The 24,122-nt window shown below is 55.2% G+C and overlaps 1 protein-coding gene across 1 annotated transcript in view; it reads left to right on the forward strand.

Annotated features, from left to right (window-relative positions):
* The window catches only part of MINDY4 (MINDY lysine 48 deubiquitinase 4), a 111,073-nt gene extending 90,967 nt beyond the window's left edge, over positions 1-20,106 (forward strand). The window contains exons 14-18 of the mRNA XM_043589195.1: positions 107-170; positions 3,259-3,420; positions 9,489-9,669; positions 10,201-10,273; positions 19,674-20,106. Coding sequence (XP_043445130.1) covers positions 107-170; positions 3,259-3,420; positions 9,489-9,669; positions 10,201-10,273; positions 19,674-19,722 — 529 coding nt within the window. The 3' untranslated portion in view covers positions 19,723-20,106. The remainder of the gene's footprint in view (positions 1-106; positions 171-3,258; positions 3,421-9,488; positions 9,670-10,200; positions 10,274-19,673) is intronic.
* Positions 20,107-24,122: the final 4,016 nt, after the last annotated feature.

Below are 24,122 nucleotides of genomic sequence, written 5' to 3' on the forward strand. Positions count from 1 at the left end.
AACTGAGGAGTCCTGGCTTCCCCCCAGACCCGGAGCTCACCCGGTGAGGCTTGCCCAGGAGCGTCAGGCAGAGGCATCCTAATACCATCCCTTCTGTGTTTTCCAGGGTTCGCCAGGACTTCGACGTCCCCACCAGCCACCTGATTGGAGCACATGGATACTGCACCCAGGTAGGGGGTGCAGTGGGGCGCCGGGCAGCTGGTGCTTCTTTTCCTTCCTCCTCCCTTCTTTCTTTGCCCGTGCCAGCTCCCCTCCTCCCCCCACCTCCCCCCTCCCCCAAGCGGCTCTCATGTGCCAGCCTCTTTTGGGCTTCACTGTCATGGAGACCTAGAAAGGCCACTCAGTTCAGCTTCCACTTCTGGAGAGCTTGCTGCACCAGACCTGTGTGCTTGGCACTGCAGGGGGTGCAAGAGGGGCTGAGGACACAGCCAGGCGCTGCATAGCCCAGAGCCCCAGCCAGAGCCCCGGGGGCACATCGGGGGCTCTGGGCCAGCTGGGGAGATGAGGGCCATGGCACCCTTTATGTTTGCACGGGACATCGTCCTGGCAATAACCCTCCCCTCTGCAGCCTCACAAAGGGGCCCTCGGGGGGCCTGATGGAGCAGGGGGTCCCTTAGCACAGTTGCTTATCATCGATCCTCCCAGATGTGCGGTGATACCAGAGAAGAGATCTGTTCGTGATCCTTTCAGTGAGCATCAGGACTGGGAGCTAGATGTTATTCCTGGCTTCCGTCTGTGCCTTTCTCGGCATGGCCAGGCCTCCCAGAGTGGCCCCCGGGCCATCGTTATATCTGCTCCTCGATGCACACGGGAACAGCATGTGTAGCACAGACAGGCTGGGCAGAATTGCTCAGGCCCAAACGAGGACCTTGTCCCGACGGTCCTGGCTCACTTGTGCCATCTCTGCAAACACCTGGGTACTGTGCAGGGGCCAGCTCCAGAGCTGCAGTTTGTGCTGGCAACCCGAGGGACTATGGGGTTGACTGATGCCCACCTTCCTAGAGAAAGGCCTCAGGGTAAGTGGCCGTCCGGGATGGCCCAGTGCCCCCTCTGGGTGCCTGCCTTCTCTGTGGGAGCTTCCCCCTCAGCAGGGAAAGAGAGATGTGACCAAGGGTGGGCACTCAAGCAGAGCGCAGAGGATGCCAGACCAGAATCTCTGGCTAGTTCTGAGCTGTGTTCACGGTTTCACACACAAATGAGCTGGGCTGATTTTCTTCCCCTCCCCGAGCCTCAGTTTCCTCATTTGTAGTATAAGGAGTTTGGATTAGACCAGTGCTTCTTAAACTCTGATGTGTATATGAGCCCCGCCCCGGGAGGCTTGTTGAAGAGCGGGCTCAGATTCGATGGGTCCAGCCCGGGGTCTGAGGTTCTGAATTTCTAACAGGCTTCCCAGAGCAGGTGATGCTGCTGGTCCACGGACCATACTTTGAGTAGCAAGGGGCTACATGACCACTGAGCTTTGCCACTGCATGATTTTGAGACTTGGGGCAGGGAGCCGTGTGTTGCCCCTTTTCCCTCATTTCAAGAGGGCCTTCTGCTCTGAGGAAGGTTGGACACAGATGGGGTGCAGGGGCCTTTTACTTCTCCTTGAAAACCAGATGGGAATACTCGAACCCATCTGAAAAAGGCCGTGCCTTTCCTAGCGGCCACTGCCCCTGAGGTACAGTATCTCAGAGCAGACATTTCCTCCAAATTTTTTCTCGTTTCCTCTGCAAGGACACAATGGGGCCCCTTTGCTGTCTGCCTCCAATGGGGTTCGCTCTCTGGCCATCAGAGGGGACGTCTTTTACTGCCACCAGGGCAGGGGTCTTGGTGTTGACGGAGGGATTTACTAACGGGAGCGTGGCTTTTACAATTCAGGGGAAAACACTCCTGTGAACTCTCACCTCCAAAGTTTATGCTGGGAAAGGGCTATTCTGGCCGTTCCCAAGTAGCATGGGGGCGATGGCCGCCTGCTGGCCTTATAGGCACTCCAGAGCAGATAGGGTGGGTGACGCAGAGGGTACAGCCTGCCCAGGTGCTGAGGCTGGGCTCACTCAGCTCTTTCTCCAGGGGTGCAGCAGACACTCAGCGGCCGCCCTTCTGGGATCTTTAGCAGCCAGCTGGTACCCTGAGGGTAACAAGTGAGGGGCGAGGGAAGGACACCAGGCAGGGAGCTGGAAAATGTGGACAGAAGTCCAGTGCTGTCACTAACTAGCCGTGGGGCCTGGGTAAATGCTTTCCCGTCTACGAGCCCCAGTGTCCCCATTCCTCACAGGGGGTTGGACCCCTCGCTGCCTTGCTTAAGGAAGAGCGCTTCCTGCCACCTTGATGCAGGGGACACTGGCTGAAGGAGACTGCTGGAGGAACAGGGCTCCACACGTCCCCGTTTCCCGGTTCTGGGGTCAGCGGGAATGTCGACCTGTTGGCTGTGCGGCACAAGTCGCATGGCTGCTGAACATGTGATGCCACCCTGGCGATGATGGCGGAGACAGAGCCAGAACCCAGACTGGGGCTCCTCGCCTCCACCTCTCTGCTTCTGCCGCCCTCCACTCTCCCTCCCTTCTCGAAGACCCCACCGTCACTGGTGAGCTCCAGATCAGGCCTGGAGCCGAGTTACTGGTGCCGCACACCATTTTCCACTTCCTGCTGCTGATAACGGGCTCTGGTCGTGTAAGATGTTATCATTGGGGGAAGCTGGGTGAAGGGTGCACAGGAACTCTCTGTGCTATTTTTACAAATCCTTCTGAATCTAAAGTTACTTCAAAATAAAAGAAGTTTAGGAAAAAAAATGCCATCCTTCACGACCCCACCCAAATGTGGCTTCTCCACAAAGTGGCTGTGACTCAGCCATGTGGTCCCATGTGTGCCTGGCCCTGGAGTGTGCCATGCATACGTTTTTATAGCCCCGGTCACATCCTACATTGTGCTTCAGCCGTGCAGGGACACACCTGATCCCTGCTTAGACCGGACACCTGAGGTCATGAGCCATTCTTTCCCTCTGACAGGACACCCCCACTCCCCTGCTGCCACCCAGAGCTGAGGACAGGGTCCTGTGCACAGCTGGCACTCAATGAAAGCCTACGGAGTAAAGATCAATGCGCTCCTAGAATCCCTCGGCTGGGGCCGCTGGCAGCTTTCCCGAGGGCTCGTAGGAACTCAGTCCCAGCCCCCTGTAATTTCGGTCTCTCTCCCTCCTTGCTTGCCTTCCTCTTCCACCCCTTTTCTCTTGTTCTCGACCTCCCCTGGACAAACCCTCCCTCTTTCTTTAATCTGCAGGAACTTGTCAATCTGCTCCTGACCGGGAAAGCGGTGTCCAATGTTTTCAACGATGTGGTTGAGCTAGATTCTGGGAACGGGAACATCACACTGCTGAAAGGCATTGCTGCACGCAGCGACATCGGATTCCTATCTCTGTTTGAGCACTACAACGTGTGCCAGGTACCGGCGGCTCAGGTCTCTGGAGACAGAAGGGCCCGGCTCCCTGGGACGGGTGAGAAGGAAAACGGCGGGGGTGGGGGGGAAGAAGTTCCACTCCAGGTCCCAGAGCTGGTCCAGGCACAATCACAGCGGGTTTAGAAAGCAGTATAGCTTCACCGCTATCGAGTATAGGCACGTAATTCACCCCCAAAGCCAGCCGATACCATCTTCTGGGAAAGGTTGTTTCAAAGGGACTCCTGGGGATTTATAGTGTGATCGTGGGCCAGAGTGGGTGCAGTTGTCATGCACACGCACACGTGTGTGTAGGTGTTGGGGGGGGCAGGTGTTGGGATGGGGTCTTTTCCAGGGACAGGGGATTTGAGCTCTTCGGCCATGTCGTAGTTTCCCAGGGCTGCCACAACAAAGCACCACAAAGTGCGTGCTTAAAACAGTAGAGATTGTCCGGGAGCAGAAGTTCTCCCTGAAGAAGTCCAAAATCAAGGCGTTGGCAGGGCCGTGTCCCTGCTGAAAGCTACTGAGAGAATCCATCCTCCTCTCTTCTGGCTTTTGCCGTTTTCTGACAACTTTTGGCATTCTTTGGCTTGTGGATTCATCATGCCAATCTCTGCCTGTCGTCATGTGGCCATCTTCTCCCCGTGGGCCTCCTCCTTTTCTTAGAAGGAAGGATGTCGGTCATGTTGGGCTAAGGGCCCACTCTACTCCACTAACCTCCGCTTAATTGGTTACATCTACAACAACCCTATTTCCAAATAAGGTCACACTCTGAAGTACTGGGGGCTAGGATCTCAACATGTTTTTGTGGAGGGCACAATTCAACCCCTAACAGGCCACCCATGTATTTGCTAGTGTACTAGTCCCTTCCCCTCCCCTCTCCCTGCAGCCAGAGTCCTGGAAAGGGCTGAGCCCGAGGCAAAGCTGGGCAGGGTAGGGTGACCGTATGTCTATAGAGTGGGCAGGGCCACCGGGCCCTGGGTTCCTGTCTAGCCTACCGCTGGACCTTGTCTGAACATCAGTTTTCGTGTCTTCAGAGAAGACATTGTTCTCTGGTTGATTTCGTGGTGCTCTTCTTGCATGACCACAGGGTCAGGTATCCTGTCCCATTGCTAATGGGCCATGTGGCATGGTTGCACATCCAGATTCCCTCTCTGGGTGACACCCCTTCTCCCACGGACAGGAAGCCAACCGGTGGCTTCCAAAGACTTAGGGAGAAAAGAATGATAGGGCTCCCTCCCTGATTTGCTGGTGTCAGGAGGGAGCCCAGGAATGTGGCCACGTGGCCCATGAGAAGCACCAGGGCCCCTGAGCATCCCTGGGTGGGCTCTGAAAGCATTTAGCCCGAAATTCCATGGGCTGAGAAAGGTAACCTTGGCCAGGCTTGTGGAATCCCCAGGCTTACCATGAGCCCTGGTTTCATTCTTGTGTTGAGGGCGTTGGTCAAAAAGTAAACTATTTTCCTTCGGTCTGTGGAGGATAATTGATGGGAACATCAATTGGGGGTCGTCTTTCCCTTGGAATAAATTGCTGATTGAAGAAATTCAGGCCCTACAAGGATCCGGATTTTTGAATCCACACGGATGCCCCTCTGCTGTTATATGCTTGGCTGAAGCCTGGGGCTCGTATCTCCCTGCAGCAAGGGGGATTTGCTCCTCTGCCTTGAGGCTGCAAGCTCTTTAAGGAAGGCTTTCTCTCCCAGATGGCAAAACTGGGCCTGACTGTCATTCAGCCTGTCCTGAGCTTCTCAGTGCAGCTTCTGGCTGGAAGGTTCTAAGACCCTTACTGAATATGTGGGGGCTGGAGGGTAGGGAGGTCCTGCCTATTGGTGAGCTTATTAGATGCCCACACCCCGGTATGTCTGGGGGGAAGCAGAGGAAGCTCTGGGCCAAGCACCCCCTGCTGAACTAGCCAGCCTCTTGCCACAGCCCGGCTGTGTTCTGGACCCCCATCGGCTCTCCATGACCCCAGTGGGCTGGTCGTGCCTATCTGACTTGCACCTCATTCTCCCTGCCCTCGAGCTCACAAATGTGGGCTGCACAGCATTGTCGAGCTGTAGTTGGAAGGCCAGCCCCTCCTGGCTCATGGTGATTGTGGCAGTGGGGGACTGGCAGTCCAGGAAAGGACAGCATGGGACCAGAAGTTTAACTTTAGTGCTTCTCCCATGCCCTGTAGGGCACATGCCTTGCTGCCTTCATGAAGGGATCTGAGCAAAGACTGAGCTTGGCGGGGAAGGCTCTGCCGGCTGCAGCCTCCTCCCATTTTCCCCAGCTCCGCAAATAGTACCATCCACTCACTTATTCAACCCCTGGAGCATGGCTGACCCATCACAAGGTCATGTGGCTCCTGCCCTAAGTTGTTTTTCCAGTCCGTCCATTTCTACCATGGTCCAAGCCACCAGTATTGCTGATCTAGACACCAGTGACACCTCTGGCCCCTGTCCCCACCGCCACAACCACCCCCCACCCCCCGCCCTGAGTTCTGTCCCTTCACTGAAGCCAGTGTGATCTTTAGAAGAGCAGATTGAATGACATCATTCTTTTGCTTTCCACCTGTCAGTGGTTTTCCAATCCTCTGAAACTGTTCAGGGCTGACTTGTGTCCCCTCACAAGTTGGCACATTGCAGTCCTAACCTTCAGAGCCTGAGAATGTGACTGGATTTGGAAAGAGGGCTTTTGAGAAGTGATTACCTTAAGATGAGGTCATTAGGGTGGCCCCTAATCCAGTTGACTAGTATCCTCGTAAGAAGAGGGGTTTAGGACATAGACACACACGAGGGCAGAGCACGTGAAGACGTAGGGAGGAGGTGGCCCGCTGCAGGCCCAGGCGAGAGGCCTCTGAGGAAACCAGCCCTGCGACACCCCGATCTGGTACCTCCGGCCTGCAGGACCATGAGGAAATAACTTTCTGCTGTTGAAGCCACCCAGTCTGTGGCACTTTGTTATGGCGGCCCGAGCAAACTAATGCAGACTGAAATCCCAAACTTCCCACAACTTACAAGACCCTATGAGACTTGCCCCTGCTTTTTCCTCCCTTCACATTTTGACTTAACTGTCACTTCCTAAGGGAAGGCTTTCCTGACCTAACCACTCCATCTAAATAGGGATCTGCTCTCACAGTCCCCTGCTACCTTGTCATTCTCCACTGTAGAATCTCAATTCTTTCCCGGAGAGGCCTCTTCTTGGTTCAAAGTGTCACATTTCATTGCTTTTGCGATGAAACTTTTAAAAAATTTTTTTAAAAATTATTTTTAATGTTTATCTTAGAGAGAGAGAGAGAGAGCATGCATGAGCAGGGGAGGGGCAGAGAGGGAGACACGGAATCTGAAACAGGCTCCAGGCTCTGAGCTGTCAGCACAAAGCCCGATACAGGGCTCGAACCCACCAACTGTGAGATCATCACCTGAGCCCAAGTCGGACGCTTAACCAACTGAGCCACCCAGGTGCCCCTTGAGATGCAAACTTTGTGCATATTTGAACATTTCCGAGATTTTGATGCATTAATGCAGTCGATGGTGTGTCAGACTTCAAGTGCCAGCTTGCTTTCTTTCTTAGTGAAACAAAATATAATGGCAACTTCGATGGCATCTTAGATTCAGTGAAATGCAGTGCAGATGTGTCTGGATGATTGTTTGGTTACTGTCTGTCTTCCCCCTTAACCTAGTGAGCCCCGTAAGGACAAGAGGGTTGCCGCTTCCTTCGTTACTGTACCCCCCCTGTTGAACGTGGTGCCTAGGACCAGAGTGTGTCAGGTTGAATGACAGTTACCCTTAGAGATGACAGACAGCAACCCTGCCATTAATCAGATGTTGGTTCTTTTGAATCAGGGCTTTTAAGCTGGCAGTCCACGGATGGGGGTGGGGCATTCGCTCACCTCGCCCTTGCAAAAGATTGAAGAATCCCCCTTTAAAAGTGATTCCTAACTGTGCTGAATGTTCGCTGTACTACGTCTACCCACCAGGAGAAAGCCTCAGACTGTACTGAGGGAAATGTGCCCCCCAGCCTCACTCCTCACCCCAAGCCTTTGGTCAGCTACCTCCAAACCCACAGGAAGTGAATTTCATCTTTGGAAAATGTCACCCACTTGGAAGGGGCTCCTGAATGAGAAAACTCATTTATAAAGTCTCTGGGCAGCTTTTTTGCCTGTAATCTTTTGACCGTTGAATAAATAAATGGCAAGCTGCCCTATTGTCCCTCTGCTGGAAAATTCAGGGTGGCTGATTATGTAGACGCCTGCCCCCTGGCAGGTTGCATGGTTCTTTTTCCTGCAGTGAATGAGCCGTGAGTCCCCAAGAAGGCTCCCTGTTCGAGGTGATGCCCTTGCCAGAAAAGCCTCTTTTGAGCCTGGAACAGGAGCCAAGTTTGCAGTGGGGTTTAGGCACGTCCGGCCACGTCCTCTAAGGCATCTAATTCCCCCGCATCCACCAACGAGCGAGCTCTGTAGTCACATTTTAATGTCACAAGGGGCCAGGGTGAGAGCCCTACTGGCCAGGTGGGGGTGGGGCGGGACGCTTGGAAAATGGGAAAACAAGTGCATTGTAAAGATCGCCTTCCTACCCTTTGGAGGAGGCGGCTGTTTATGGGCAAGCCTTTCACCAGGGACCTGGTTCAGGGCCTTGTGAGCACAGCCCCCCTGTCCGAGACACCCCAGCCCAAAGCCAGCTCCCAGGAGGGCTCCAAGAGGCCCCAGGAAGACCGCTCGGCCACTCTTCTGTGACAGGCCAGAGAAAGTATGCCCTTCTCCCCACTGGAAAAATAATTCCCATTCTTTCCTTAATCCGCAGGCTGTGGCTGTAAATACCTGAGCATGCAAACATCTCCCTGGGGCTGGTGGGGATTAGGCCAGAATCAGCCTGGCCCGTGGTGTGTGCAGAGCTGAATAAGCCTGGGCCCGGGGTGGGGGAGAGGTGCCGCTCAAGGGAGTCACAGGTGACCGGGAGAGAGCACACACAGGGATGGCTGGTCCGAGGGGCAGAGCCAGCCGGGCACCTGAGCAGGACTTTGCGGGGAGCTCTTGCCACTTCTCTGCCCTTTGCTGGCAGAACAGCAGCAGCACTGAGGGTGTAAGGCACGTTCCATCGTATCTGCCTTTCCCGAACACCCCTCTGCCATGGAAGTCTCTGTGGGGAGCTCTCCAAAGGAGTCTCATCAGAAAGTGCCAGCCCTCATCCTCCCTTTCCCCTGTGTTCTTTCCCAAATGCCCTGCTAGCCCCCGGGTGTCTCCGGACATCTTTCCTGGCATCCCCTCCCTACTCCTCGCCCAAAGGCCCTCTTTCCCTTCCCCCTGGGGCTCTAAGCCCACCTGCCTTCAAGGTAAAGTCCTACCTGGTTGAAGATCCACTTCATGCATGAGGACCTTCATTTGTCAAACATTTGCTGATGTTGACCTCGAACCTCTGCCCTTGCTGCTAGGGGTATATAGTCCAGTGTGCAGGGCAGGCCGGCGCATTGCTGTGAGGCAGTGACACACTGTAGGAGAGAAGGCGGGTACCTGGGACCTAGTACCTGGTAACCCCCCCCACCCGGGAGCTACAAGGAGGTGATTCGTGCTCCCTGCTTGGGTAACGTGGGTGACGCAGGACCCGGCAGGGGATGACCCGTGTAGCAGTGCTCTAGGTGGTGGACGGTGGGTGCAGAGGCACAGAGGCTCGCCATGCTGGCGCGTGGGGGTGCTGGTGAGAGGCTGGTGCGGCTGTGAGCCGGGGGTGTGGAAGAACCGCTTCGGAGGCCATCGTGTGGGGAAGAGAGGCTGGCTGTGAGGGAGTTTTGGAGGCAGGATGGGCGCACTGTGAATCAGCGAGGTGTGGGAGAGGAAGTGGCAAGGGTGCCTGGGTTTCCGGCCAGGGTATCTCGTAGGACTGTGTGTGAGGCAAAGGCCCAGAGAGTGCTGGGGTTGGCTCTGGGAGACCAGCTGGTGTCTGGGAGTGGTGCCTGGGCCCCCCAGCGTGGCACGCAGGCCGTGATCCCCAGCAGGGTCTCTCTGAGGCCAGCCCAACCCCGGGGTTGGATGGATGATGCTCAGGCCCTTTCCCTGGTGCTGGTGCAGACATCTCTGTCCGCTCCTTCCTCCTCTTTCAGGTGGGCTGCTTCCTGAAGACTCCGAGGTTCCCCATCTGGGTGGTGTGCAGTGAGAGCCACTTCAGCGTCCTCTTCAGCCTGCATCCGGAGCTCCTGAGGAACTGGAGGGCTGAGAGGCTCTTCGACCTGTACTACTACGACGGCCTGGCCAACCAGCAGGAGCAGATCCGGCTGACCGTCGGTGCGCTGCCCCCCGCTGGCCTGCACCCTTGGGCTTTGCACATCCCTGGGGCAGAGAACCATGCAGACCCGGGTCTGGACTGGGGGATCAGAGATTGTGTGTTGGTGGGTCCTCCTACAGGAGGGGCCAGAGCTGGGCCTTGAGACACTGATGGCACTGGGGGGGTCTAAGGTGGAGTTGAGACCACGTAGTACAGGACCTGGAATACCATGCCGACAAGTTTGGGTTCTATTCTCCAGGCAACGAGGAGCCATGGAAGGTTTTGGAGCAGGAGAGTGATGAGATCAGATGTGTTTTGAGAAAGACTTTCTGGTAGCTGAAGCGGGCAGAAGGGTGGGGGTGAAGACTGGAGGTGGGAGGCCATGAGAAGAGTGCTGTGGTTCAGAAGAGAACTGATGGGTGAGAACAAGGGTGGGTCCCATAGAGATGAGAAGTGGGGCAGGTGCCGGAGAGTTGGGTTGTTGGTGCCGACCGTAGGCCGAGCTTGGGTCCTGGGCTGATGAGCGGGCGCCTCTCTCTCCTGCCCCCCAGACACCACCCAGACCATCCCTGAGGACAGAGACAATGACCTTGTCCCGCCCCTCGAGCTCTGCATCAGAACCAGGTGAGTCCGGTCTGTCTCTGGCTGTGGAACCTCACCTGAGTGGCTGGGAGGTGTGGTGGTTGGGGGTGGTTGGACCTGTGGGAAGGAGGGTGGGTTTCTGGGTCTTCCCAGCCAGGAATGTGCGGTGAGGCGGGGCCCCTGCAGAATGGAAGGACACAGTGCCTGGGGCTTGTTTGTATGGAGCGTCTTGTGGGCTCTGTGGCCCACGTGGAGACGTGTGTGACCTGTGAGGTGACCCGTCTCCAGACAGCTTCTGAGGATGCCTCCGTGGCAGGGGTGATGGTGTGAGTAGGTGCTTCTTGAGGTAGCCACCACATGTGGCAAGTGCTGTTAGGTCCAACCAAGAGGAAGGACGGGTAGGGGGAGGGGCGGGGATAGGAAGGCGCCGGGTAGGACGGCGAGAGGGCCCAACTCCTCAGTGGCCCCTAGGGTGTAGCTCACAGATGGCTTCCTGTAGCAGCAGCACCCTCGGCATTAGAGAGGAGCAGCCCCAGTCATTCTATTGGTGCGGGTTGGGCGCTCTGAACCCCGGGCCAGGGGCCCTATAGTCTCAGACACAGGGTGGGGGTCCTTCACTCCTCCAGTCCAGCTCAGACTCGGGGTGAGTTGGGGCTCACTTCACTCATGAGCCCACTGGCCAGGCCCCAGGACTGGGAACGGCACTCTGGAGGGCCACCCCCAGCCTCAGGCAGGCCCTCCACAAAGCCTTCGGGCAATGACTTGGAGGCCTTCGGGGAGCAGTGGGCGGGGGTGGGGGGGACAGGGAGGGGAAGAGGAGGCCTGGATTCCAGTGCTTTCCGGGGAAGAGGTAGAACTTGCAAGTGGTGAGTGTTGGGTTCTGGAGTTCGAACCCTGGTCTTTCTGCTTTCCGGCCATGAGCTGTTGGTCTTCCCGTCTGTGCCTCACGCTGTCAGCTGTAAGACAGGGAAAACGGGCGAGCCAAACGCAGGCTTGTTGTGAAGAACACCTAGCACTTTACCAGGTTTTCCGTAAACAGCTCTTACTATTATTATTATTGCCTTAGCAGCCCGGTATGACCGGTGTGACCTCAGGCAGAACCTCATGTCCCTGACTATGAAATGATTGGGTTGGGATGGAGGATGATGTGGACGATACTGAGGCCCCGTGGCTCTGACCGCCTGAGATCCAGGGGGCTCGCCTGCAGCCTAGGGGTGCTGCCCACCTGCCCGCAAGTGAGCCTTGACTGGAGCCCCATTCCCAGTGGAGACCCCAGAGAGGGGATGCGGGAGATGTTGGGAACCCTCATGACGCCCCATCCATTCGTCTGTCTGTTCATCCGTCCACCTGCCTGCCCACCAAGCCAGGCACAAAGCATTCTTGTGGGGTCATGTGCTGGCTTTTCTTTCGTCGGGAGGATTAAAGGCCCATGCAGGTCGCTTTCCTTTCATGTACAAAGGGCCACTCATTCCAGGTGATGAGAGAAGAGCGGCAGTGGAAAAAGGAGGTGACACTGGCCTTGGCACCCTCTGCAGGACCGGGTGGGAGGCCACGGGGCATCCTTCCTGCAGGTGAGCCTGCCAAGCAGGGCTGTGGACCACACCCTAGGCACAGGCTCCGCCCACCTCCCCCGCCCTGAGGACCTCCATCTGTCTCTCTATCCTTCCTGGGGTCCGGGCTTGGGGAGCATCACCGGGACCTCTCCAGTTACCCCATCTAGAAAAACTCCTCTTCCCCCAAGAATGGTTCCACTGCAGGACTCACCCAGTACCTCCCATGGGCCCAGCGGTTGGACTTTTCTGGGCTCAGCCCTAGTTGTCCAGTGCTCAACAATAACTCGGAGCTCTGGTCCATCAGGGAGCTCAGGCCAGAGCCATCTGAGTGTGAGCGCAGGCCCAGAGTGCCTCTTCCCCTTCCGTCAGCTGTCCCCTTCTCCCAGGACCCCACCCACCCCAGCTCTAGTGGTGCGCCATGGAACGAAACGGTGAAATGATGAGGAAACTGGGAACACTGCCTGCAGCCAGGAGTGAGCCCTTGGCCTGGGGTGTAAGGTCCAGGCTGAGTCCCTGCCCTTCCCTTTTCTGTCCCTGTTCACTGTCAGGGCATGGGGGTTGGGCAAGGCATCTAGCCGTGTTTCCTAGTCCTTGTCTCAGGTCAAAAAATCACATTTGTGTAGCACACATTGTATAGCACACAGCACTGGCCTGGGGACTCTGGTTGGCCCAGACCCTACCCAGCCCCTTGATGGATGTGTGGATCAATGCTCTGACACACCCGTACCCATCTCTGGTTCACCCATTGGGAAGATTTGCTCTAGGGTGTGATCCTCAGGCTTTAGCAGGCATCCCTGGAGGGTGTGATCAGCGGGTCCTACCCCCAGGGGTTCTGGTTCAGGAGATCTAGGTAGGGCCTGGGAATGTGCATATCTGGGGAGTTCCCAGGAATTGCTGGCACTGCTTGCCCCGGACTACACTTTGAGAACTTCTGGTGCCCGGTGAGGGTAGCACCTATCCCTCCGTTGCCCTTCCTGGCTGCCTTGTGAGTCAGATGTCAAGTCAAATGCTGACCCTCTATCTGGCCTGCTGTAACACGCTGGCCCAGGGGTCCTTTCTTCCTGACTGTGGGCTGCCCCCTCCCCCTCCCTCTCCCCCTCCCCCAGGTGTGAGCATCCATCCTGTGCCTACTGCTTCCCCTGTCACTTGTCCCACCGTGGCGGGTCCACCTGGGCAGTTAATGCGGTGAGGTTTCTCCCAGTACTATTCTCAGAGAAGCTGAGTGGGTGAGTGAATGGTGGGAATGCTGGCTTCCTCCCGCCCCACCCCCCAACCAAAGTACCCATCAGATAACATACCACTATAATGGGAAACAGCAGGCCTAGCCTCCTGGAATCCTGTTCCGAGGGGTTGGATTACAAAGGCTTTGCGTCTTGTTTTCATCCCAGATTCTCAAACAGCTCAAAGGGAGAAACTTGGGAAAGTGGCCTTCAAGGTCAGTGAAGACCCTGGGGAGAAAAGGCCCTGTCTCTTGGGGGATGAGCCCTGCTTCCCACAGGAGGTCCCCACCCTGACAGGAAGGGGGTATCTGTGGCGCCATGGCCTGAAGTCAGGCCACGTCTCAGGTCATTACCACAGGAGGGACCAGACCTGTGGGCCCATCACTTCAACTTCATGGAACTTCTGGGCTGGACTCCATGGAAGAAACAGCCAGATAAGACTGGATTCTTGCTCTCAGAGAGTTCACCATTGAATAGAAGTTCATGATCGACCCTGTCCTAATCCAGGGAGAGATGTGCTGGCTACCCTTAAACCCAGCTCTGTTGCCCCATAAGGACCTCTGATGCTCACCCAGGCCAGCACCGAGGACACCACACATCTGGCCCATCTGGCAACTTGCCAAGATCCACAGAAAGGCCCTTGAACACCACCTGATGTGGGCCTTCCTTTCACAGATGGGGGTCTCCAGAGTGGAGGTCTGTGCCCCAGGTCACACCTCGAGTCACAGACAACCCAGGTCCTGGAGCTTAGGCCCGTGCTGTCCCAGCCCTGGGGAAGGTCACAGAGCGGGCAGTGTGATTTCCCGCCACCTGGCTTTGTTGCCACAGTGACATTGCACAAGACCAGACTGTCAGCTTTGCCTTCGGGGAAGAGGATCCTAAGTCGAACTATCCCAGGTCCTGCGCCACCTCTGCTCTCAAGTGTGACTCGCATCCCGGCCTCAGGAAGTCTCCCGTTGCCGCCACTCGTGTCAGGAATGTAGGGTCTGTCCTCCACGCTCCCATTCCCGCTGTTCTGTAACCATCTCAGCAAAACCAGACTCATTTATGGTCATTTCCAAACAAGTTGCACAGAGTGACCTCTCAAGCTTCCAGCCTAGCTAGAGCGGGAGAAAATGAAACAGTTGTCAATAGTCCAGAGGAAAGAGGAAAGAACTCATAACCAGGGCCTGGGGCTGGGCCACAGATGTTTCTATTTGGAGGCTCAGACAAGAAATTGAAAATATAATTTCAGTTGGGAACAGTGCCTTCCAGGGGCTGGAGCTGAGTGCCCAACTCCCTCAGCTGTGTCCCCACCTGCCTGGGGGCCTGTGCCAGTCTTCACGCCTCTGCGGACACCCTTCTTGCTCAGGTGCCCTCTTCATAGTGGCTCTCACCCATCAAAGGAGGGTTCCCTGGGTGCTCCCACGGCCCCAGCTGCCCCTTCTGATTCCCTGTCATGCAACCTGCACACACCCTTGCCCATTGTGTCCTTGTGGTTGGGTTCACAGAATACTCAACATCATGATGCAAGGGAGGAGTACATAATGGGACTCTGGAGACCTCAGTTGAGTCCTGGCTCTGCTGCTGTCACCTTGTATGACCTCCAGGAGGGTTGGTTCTGCTCCAGACCTCAGTTTCCCCATCTCTTGATTGGGTATAAGGATCCCTTTCCTTTGGAGACCATAGGGGCTCATGTGTGTGGGGGGGTGTGGGGAGGAGGAACAATCGGGAAGAAACAGAGGGGGAGGGACAAGAGAGGACGAGGTCCGTGGGCAGGGCTTTGTGACTGCCTGGGTCAAAGGCAAGGGAGAGTGCAGTGTGCACGAAGACTAAGGTTTCCCCACCAGGCGCCCAGGGCTTCAGAAAAAGCAGCTGCCATGGAGGAGTGTGTTCATTTAACGGCACCCCAGCAGCCTGTGCTTTGGCACTGAGAGGCCTTGGAGGGCACAGAGGCGAGTGATACCAGCTCTGCCCTTGAGGGTCTTCTAGTCTAGTGGTGGGGGGAGACCCCACGATAACATGGTGCTGAGAAAGGACCCCCAAGCTCAGGCTGCTTGGGGTCAGAGAACACTTCTGGAAGGAGGAGTCCTGGATCTGATCCTGAAGAATGGGGGGCGGGGATGAGGGATGGTTATTGCAGGTGGAGGGCACAGCACAGGCCAAGGCGCACAGGTGAGAGCCAGCCTATGGGGCTCATTCCACAGTGCTCTGGCTCCCAGTGGCTGGGGCACAGGAAGGGGAACTTGCCCACAGGATGCTTGTCTGGAAATCCACAGTGAGTAAGAGGAATTCCGTGGTATATTTCTACTGGTCAGCTCTGGAGGCTTTAAAGCCAGGTCTGTCCTCTTCTTCTTGCTGCTACAGGCTTTATTAGGTGTCCTCCCTAGAACCCCCTGCTGAAATACACTAGTGTCATCAATGCTGAAAATCAGGGTGGGGAGGCAGGTACCTGCTGCTCTTCTATAGGGATGGCCCATGGGAGGCGAGGGCCTCATTTGTGGCCATGAGGTGGGCCCTCTCTGTGATGCTGAGCCTCCCTGAGCTCCAGGGACCACAGCATCTTCACTGAGCTCAACCCCTAAGCCAGTGGTCCTCGCCAGGTGATTGCATGCCCCAGGGAATATTTGGCAATGTCTGGAGACATTTTTGGGTATCACGGCTGGGGAAGAGGGTGCTAAACATCCCAGAATGCACATGACAAGCCCCCACAACAAAATCACCTAGCCCACAGTGTCAGTGGTCCAAGGCCCAGCAAGCCTGCTATAAACTCTCACTCTTACGTCCTGAATTAACACTGGATGAGTGAGCTGGGATTCTGCCTGCTGCGCTGTCTGTGGTTCCATTTCATCCCTCCCCTTTCTCTGCTAGTCCCTAATTGCATATGCAGAGCTCTGTTTACGGTCCTTGTAATTGACCGTGGACTTTCCTGCTGGGCAACCATTCATCCCCACACAAACACAGTATCCTGTGTCTTCAGCCCTTGCCTTTGAAAAACATTTCTGATTTTCTAGCAATTCTGAACTGCTTTTCTCTGGTGCTTCTAATGCTCTCCCCACTATTGGCCCCTGTTGGCTGGGCTGCAGTGAGTTAGTTAACCTCTGTGAAAAGCCTCAAAACTAAACATAACCCCCCCCCCGCCCCCCGAACTGTAAGACTCGGTGACCATTGTTGTGGCGTGCCCAGTAGCAGACAAATGTGACCCTGCATTGAGGCCAAACCCCATGTTGCCAGGATCGGAGATATTTGCAGATTGGGAGCTCCTAGGAGGGACCTCTCTCTGCTCATCAGAGTCAGGGGTGAAGACTGGGAGGGATGGGGAGGGTTGTGGAGAAGGGCTGCGGGGGCCAGGCTGAGGGTAGGTCTTCTAGGGATACAAGAAGTCTGGTATACTTTTGACTCCCCCACCTCCATGCCCATTCTTGCCACGACTAGGGCAAGGAACCATTGTGGTCTGGGCAATAGTTTCACCTTCACAATCTGGGTCTGTGGAGTGAGGCTGTGGGTGGAGCGTTGCTCTCCTCCACACCTCGTTTCTGCCACCTCCTGGGGGGGGTCTGGATTCAGGGTGTGTCCCTAGTGTCCAAGGCTTTGACAAGAAACTTACAGAGGCTGATGCTTACCTATAAATCTTCATGGAACAATAAAAGCTTTTTCCTGACATGCTTCAAAACTGCACGTATGATGAACAGAGAAAGAAAACTGAAAATCTCAAGTTGCATGGTAGAATCAATTAAGCCCCGAGTCGTGTTGCTGCGGATGGTTGAAGTACTCGTAACCCACTTGGCGCAATAGGTCAGCCTAGTCCCTTGGAGCCTGTGATCAGCACAGAGCTTTCCCAGCCTGTCTTACCCCCGCAGCCTGCTCAGTTGTGCAGGTGAGAGCTGCATCCATCATTGCTACTGACTGGACCTATAGGGGCTACCCTGGGGCATCATCGACTCCAGTCCCAAACAGCACAGGCATTGGGTGCTGACTACCTAGGAGTGGCCTGGCCTCTCCCAGTCATGTTGAAGAGTCTCCAGATGCAGTCCCAGTACTTCTTCAAGCAGTGATTGGATGCTATGATGCTGATGGAGTCCCATCAGAGTGGCTCAACCCCAGACCACCTAATAGATTCCTCTGGATCTGCCCCAGTGCTGACACATAGCAGCTCAAAAAATCTAAAGCACCCAGACACCACAGAATCACTGAATGCCCCCACAGCCAAAGGAACGAGTGGTACCGACCGTTTCGATTCACGTGACGTGATCGACGATGAGCAAGAGGTAGGGTCGGTGGACGAGCACAAGAGGGTTGTGTGTGTCATCACAGGTAATGTTTGGAATGTGTCTTGCTGAGGTAGGTCTTCCAATAATTAGTCTTGAGAAAAGACCTCTTCTAGAAATGTGTGCAAACTTTTTTGCACATCCAGACCCACTTCTGAGCATTTGTGACCAGATGGATCCCAGGGATCGAACGGTTCGGCTGGTGAGAGGCACCTCCCTGCCTTTCATACAGGAGGGACAGGGTTGGCTGTGAAAAAACCAGCCAACCCCATTTTGGGTGGGCTCTCTCAGCATCATAGGGCATTATCAACAATAATGAAGAGCACGCAGAGCTAGATTTGAAGGACGGGTTTGCTAAAGCTGTGTAACAGTCATGGCTTGGCACGTTTTCTGCCATTATCCACCATTTCAGCCTTCTATGCCAAGCATTGTAACGAAAAGATGCAATTCGGCATTCCTGTATAGACTGGATAAGAAGTTCTGGGGACATCGACCGGCATGTGCCACACAAGGCAGGGCTGTGTCTCGTGTCTAGACTGTGACGAGCACTATATTCTCAGATTCCGTCTGTCCTCACAGTGTGCTGGGTGAAGCTAGGAGAACAATGGGATAGTAATCATTCCAAAACAGACAACATGCAAATATCTCCCACACTAAACCTTTCCACGGGAACAAGACACACAGAATTACCACTAAGATTTTTTTTCTCTTCACATGACAAATCTTTTTGCCCATTTGAAGAGGAATGGGCTGGTGTAAAGTGTGCAAAACACTCAACAGAGGAAAATCCAGTCTTACAGATACCAAGAGGCTGCCCGTAGTCAAGAGGAAAGTAATCTCACTGCCTGGGGAGGGCCGTCCCTCCCCACCTAAAAACCAGAGCCATTGATGTGGCAATTGAAGCAAGGCACACACATGAAGAAAGACAAAGAGAGGAAGCCTGAGGAAGGGAGGAGAAAGAAATTCAGAGGGCGTCTGGGTTATTCATGCAGGCGGAGAAGGTTGGGTTTACAGCCAACAGCTACCGAAACCTCTTGGTGCGTCTAAGCATTCGATTGGGAAGTCTAACAGGCTTCCTTCTGGAGAACCCGTTCACTCCCTGGTTGTAGTTCCCATCTCAGCGATACTGGACTTTGCAATGCAGATGTGCAATTAAAGCGAGAAAAGCTTCCTTTTTTTTTTTTTTTTTAACCCTCCTCTGTTGGCAGTTAAGATTTTGACTTCAATTGGAAGACAGACTTCAGGTTTTGAAAATGTCTGCTCTCTCCTCAAGCCCCACACTGTGAAAAGCATTTCTAGACCCCAGATCCCAAAGTCTGCACCCTAGGACTGCTGTTGAGGTGTGCAACACCTGCTTCTTAGTTCATATAACCTTAGGATGTATGTATATGTGTAATACAGCCAGTGCCAGAACTTGCAGAAATATCCCATCCACTGTTTTAGAACACTAGGGTGCCATGTATTAAAATCAAGTGTTGGGATGTTTTGTGGTCTCACCTCCAATAATTCTGATTTTGGAATTGAACTAGTATTAAATTGTATCCAGCCCTGGGCTACAGTAAAATTATACTCACTGCTTTTTTTTTTTTTTGAATGTTTGTTATTTATTTTGAGAGAGAGAAAGCATGCATGATCGGAGGAGGGGTTAAAGAGAAGGGGAGAGGGAGAATCCCTGGCAGGCTCTGCGTCATCAGCACAGAGCCTGATGTGGGGCTCAAACCCCTGAACCGGGAGATCATGACCTGAGTCAAAATCAAGAGTTGGATGCTTAACTGACTGAGCCACCCATGCACCCCAGTACTCACTGCTTCTTAAGGCTTCATGAAGTAATTTTTAAAAATGCAAGTCTGTGTTTTACCGAGCTGCTCACAGCCTTCTACTGGCTTCCGGTGGCTCTTAGAGCAAAGCCCAGATTCCTTCGAGGCTTTCAGGTCCTGTGCTGTGTGCCACCTTACCTGCTTCCCACCCTCTGCCCCCACCCCTCTCCCTCCTTCTCTGGGACAACACTCCAGGCTTCTCCCATATCTCGGTCTTACCATGTGCTTTAAAGTGTCACCATCAGTACCCCTGGAAGGTGGCCAGATCCGCGCATGTGAATCACCTACTTGCATCAGCTGAGGGCCCTCCAGTGCCAGGCACGGATGAGGTTCTCAGTAGACCCTTGTGGGATGAATGAATGAATGAATGAACAAATGACCTGTCGCTTCTGTCTTCTCCATGGCTCTCTGGGGTCCGAGGTATATTTGTGTTTCACAAGGGCCTGGCGTGTAGGTTCCTGTGTGAATGTGGAGAGGCGAGGTAGGGAGGGTGGAACCAGAGATCCTCAAAGCCCCTGAGACAGGAACTTCAGGTGAGTGAGGACAAGAGGCAGCTCCTCTGTGGGCCCCTGCAGCTCTAACTCTGTATCTGTCACTCTGCATAGGTGGAAGGGGGCATCGGTGAACTGGAACGGCTCCGACCCCATCCTGTGACCTTTCCTGTGGGTAAGCCTATGGCTCCACCACTCATCACTGGGGGTGACAGCTGAGCCCCAGGCCTCAGGGACAAGTCCTTCAGAAGAGCGTCCCTCCTGTCTGGACCAGCAATGCTCCAGAAGTGTCCAGAACCTCCCTGCCCCTTCCATGAAGGGCCCCCAGGACGGTGATGAGGGCCCAGCGTGCTGCTACGTGGCTTCCTCTCAGCTGAGCCGTGACTGCCAAGGATTGGACCGCCTCTGCCACTTTTTGTCTGCATCCCTCCCTTGCACCCCGCTGGGCCGCCTGTCCCCTCATCAAGCCTGTGATATGGTCAGCCCGGGGACCCCGGGTTCATTATTTCTGGTAGTTGGCTTTTTATAAAGCAGAAGTCAAACCCTTGCTAAGGACAGAGAGAGACTCATTCATTCTGTGATGGCGAAGGAAGCATGAGGTCTGCGTCGTTCATGGCTAGGGTGGGAACAGTGATGGCAGAGGGGCCCCAGAGCCCTGGAGATATCACCTAACAAGGGTCTGTGCAGGCAGGTGGTCCAGTAGGGTCCCTGGCTGAGCTTCTGGTCTAGCCTGTCTTCTACTGATCAGCCTCAGGTCTAAGGCACCAGTGTAAGCCCTGCTGACCAGAAACAACTCAGGTCCCCTAGAACCTGTCTCAGGGCAGACCCAGATCCCTGGGAGATCCCGGGAGGATGGTCATGTGGACCTGGCGGGTAGGCTGCACCCGGCCAAGTGGATATGGGGGGAAGAACCTTCTAGGGAGGGACCTCTTGGCCACAGAGGGCAATAAGATGGGGATGAGCAGAGGGAGCGGGGGGAGTCTCCCCCATGTGGCTGCCACAGAGCCCCTTGTGAAGAGAACTGCCGGAAATGCGGGTGGGCAGAGCCTGTGGAGACCCCCCCAGAGCAAGGGTAGGACAGGTGGGAATGGGAAAAACACAATCATTCATAAAGGGAAAATTGTACAGTTGCAGCCTCCTCGATTCCATTGATTTACATCCTCCTGGCTTTAGAAGGGAATATGAAGAAGTATAGAGAGGCAGTGGCAGGTGGGAAAGAAGACCAGAGAGAGAGAGAGAGAGAGAGATGGGTCCAAAACCAAAGTCAAGAAACCCCTCGCGACGGCTCCTAACAGTGGGACTGAGCAAGGACACGCAGAGACAGAGCACTGGGCTCCAGGAGCCTCTGGCACGAGGTCCATCCACGTGAGAAGCCGTGAGCAGCCTAAGGGCAGAGCCTGCAACAGTGCCCGCCCCTGCTGCGTACAGCAGGGGCGTGGGCCATTGCTGTCAATGGGCCCTGCAGAGGTGGGTGTTTGCACAGAAGGATCAGGGTGTGAGCTCCTCCTGTGTCGCCCTGGCCCAGGGAGAGGCCTGGGAGAGTCCTGGACACTGGACGGCAGCTGGTCCCCAGCCTCTTGTGTGCCCGCTCTTTGGCTCGGGACACAGCAGCTCAGGGACTGTGTTCCCTCTACAATGCCGGCTGAAAGGAGACCCCTTTCTCTTTAAGTGCCAGGCGTATGGAGGTGACAGCTCAAGGGCCTGTTTTGCACTCTTGTGGGCTGGGCACGAGCCGTGGCCGGATTGTCGTATTGTATTATCGTATTGTGGGTCTTTGGGGAGAAGCTGGGAGGAGCCGGGAGGGAAGTGCGAGGCAGGGAGTGCCTTGTCCAGGCTGTGCGGAGGCCCCACTGGGGTTTGCTGTGTAAACTCCAGCGGCCATTCGCAGCAGGCGTGCAGCAGAAATGCTTCCTATATGTCCCCGAAATGTTTATGCATTTGTTTTCCTTGGCCAGGGACAGGCTGCTCCAGCTGAGCACCAGTGGAGGAAGTCGGTTTCCCTGCAGCAGGCTTGTTTATCAACCCGGGAAGGAAAAGTGTGTCTTTGCAATGAAACTCACTTAACCTCCTGACCGGGGTCCCATTGGCAGGGCTGGACAAATCAAAATATTCCCAGCGTTGCTTGAAAAACCCAGTCCCAACAAATTATAAAAACACTCTTCTAGAAGCCAAGATGCAGGTACACGCGCAGGGTGACACCCTGGGCCTGGGGTTTCCTGGAATGGAAGAGGGGCAAAGCCCAGCGCCACCCTCTCCTGGAGTAGAGGCACAGCACTACCACCAAGCCTGCAAGAATGAAATAGAGGCCCGTGCCTCCTTGCAGGCGGGTGTTCTCCACCCAAGGTGCATGGTTTTCTACGGAGACTGTGGGCAGGCTTCAGCGGGTCCACAGTCTCCTTCCCAAATTATATTAAAATCTTTGTGTTCACGTATGTGTGTGTAACTTTCTGGGAAGAGCATCTTTAGCCTTTCTTATACCCTTGAACTTGGACTAACACCCTCCTGAATTCCGCAGAAAATGTTGAGAGTTCTAGAGTTGGGTGGCTTCCCACCCCACTCAAGGGCAGTGCTGGGCGTGGCTGCCCCATCTGTGCCCGAGGTGCACGGGGCAGGAGGGGCCGGGCCCCGCCAGGTCAGTGAGAAAGCTGACCTCAGTGAGGTGTGAATTCTTGGTCTGTGGGGGAAAGAGCCGGCCAGTTGCACTGCCCTCCCAGTTGTGTGAACAGTAAGGGCCGTCTCATGACCGCTCAAGTCCATACTCCCCCATCAGTGGAAACTCCTCCGCCCCCTGCTTCTTTGGGGCTCTGGTCACTAGCGACCTCTCCTGAGTCAGGTGATTCATGCTCCAGCTGCCGCTTATGACAGCTCTTGGCACCTGGTCCCACCCAGCTTCTGGTGAAGTCAACCTCCTCCTTCCCCTCTTAAGAAGACCCGAGTCTTCCTTCTGCAGGATCCACGTTTTAACCATGCAAGGCCTCCCCAGCTCTGGAGGTCAGACCTTTCCCACCTCAGCCTGTCTCTCTGCTCAGCCTGCCATAGGGAACAGCAATGTCTCCCATCCTTAGGTGGGAGTCAGGGACCTTCCCACACTGTGGGCACACAGAGTAAGCTTTCAAGCAGCTTTCTGGAAGCCTCCCCCACTTGGCTTTAGGAGAGGACATGCACGCCTCCGTGCCCCATGGCTGGGGGAAGGGATCCCGGCACACTGACGCCTCTCTCCAAAGAAGTCATCAGTAGTTACTGGCCTCTTCCACTGCCAAGTGCTTTCTTCACCTTCTTCCGTGGCCAGAGGACAGGATGTGTTGGCCCAGCAGAGACCTGCTGTCTCTGTAGGTGCTTTGTGGCAGCAGCACAGGTAAGAAGAGCAGTTTCCAGAAGAACTGCAAGCATTCCTTGGGGGCTCAGAGCTGGGCCAAGTCTTGGAGGGGTGCTGGGGGATATCCTAAGGCAGGGGTGCATCCAGACCCCATCCCACGGCTTTTTTCTGAGCAGAAGGAAGTTAGCGGTGGGGGCCCAGCCCGTCGCGAGCACCGACAGGGGGCCCACCCTCCTGGGAGGGCCACGGATGGTGAAGGACCAGTCTTAGGCTCCCACGGTCCCGTGGCTCTGCTAAGCCAACAATGGCAAGGGGAAGACTTGTCTGCCCTAGTGTAGGCTCTAGTCTTGCTACTCAATGTGTGGTCCTTAGACTAGGAGCACCAGCAACACTGGAGCACTTCCTAGACATGCAGACTCTCAGGCTCCACCCACCACCTCCTGAATCGGAATCTGCATTCTAATAAAACCATCAGATGACTCAGGTTACGGTTAGAGAGAGCTGTACTCTAGAACTTGTGATTTTGTGGGGCTGAGGGTGCGATGACACAGAAGTTGGCCCCATAACGAGGCTGTACTGAAGGGACGTGTGGGAGAAGTGTTGTACAAGGACAAGCAGCATTAGGACCAGGGGTCCTCTCTGCTTCCTGCCTGTGCAGCTGTGAGCACCTGACCTAAGCTCTTTGGGCCTCAGTTTCCTCGTCTGTAAAATTAGCACCCGCCCAGGGCTGTACTGAGGATTCAGTGTGTCAATGCACAGTGAGTAGGGCCTGGCACGTCACAAGGACCTGCAAAGTGTTTGCTCTTAATATTTCCAGAGGGGACTGGAGGGCTTCTCGGCGGTGGCAGCATCTTACCTAAGTCTTGATGGATGGGCACGGTTTGACAAGTGGAGACTTGGATGGCAGATCATTCAAGGTGAAAGGTTGGTGAGAGACCCTGAAAGGGTTTTGAGAGACCCTGAAAGTCCATGAGGTCTGTGGGCCTCATTGAGGTGACCCCAGAGTGGGAGTCCCAGAGAATCAGAGGAGGGACAGAGTGGGGGAAGGCCTCAGACGGCAGGCCCAGGGCTGGGACCTGTTCCCAGGAGACAAGGTTTGCTCAGAGCTCTACTTGAGATCTCTCTCCCTGATGGGGGGGTGAGTGTGGGGCAGAGGCAGGGGGCACATTGAGGGGCACATACTGCCCAGGAAAGGCAGTATGAGTGGGGAGGCCAGGAGATGATGGGGGTGACAGATGCTGATGGCC

The sequence above is a fragment of the Prionailurus bengalensis genome, chromosome A2 (assembly GCF_016509475.1).
Source record: "Prionailurus bengalensis isolate Pbe53 chromosome A2, Fcat_Pben_1.1_paternal_pri, whole genome shotgun sequence".
NCBI classification, from domain to species: domain Eukaryota; kingdom Metazoa; phylum Chordata; class Mammalia; order Carnivora; family Felidae; genus Prionailurus; species Prionailurus bengalensis.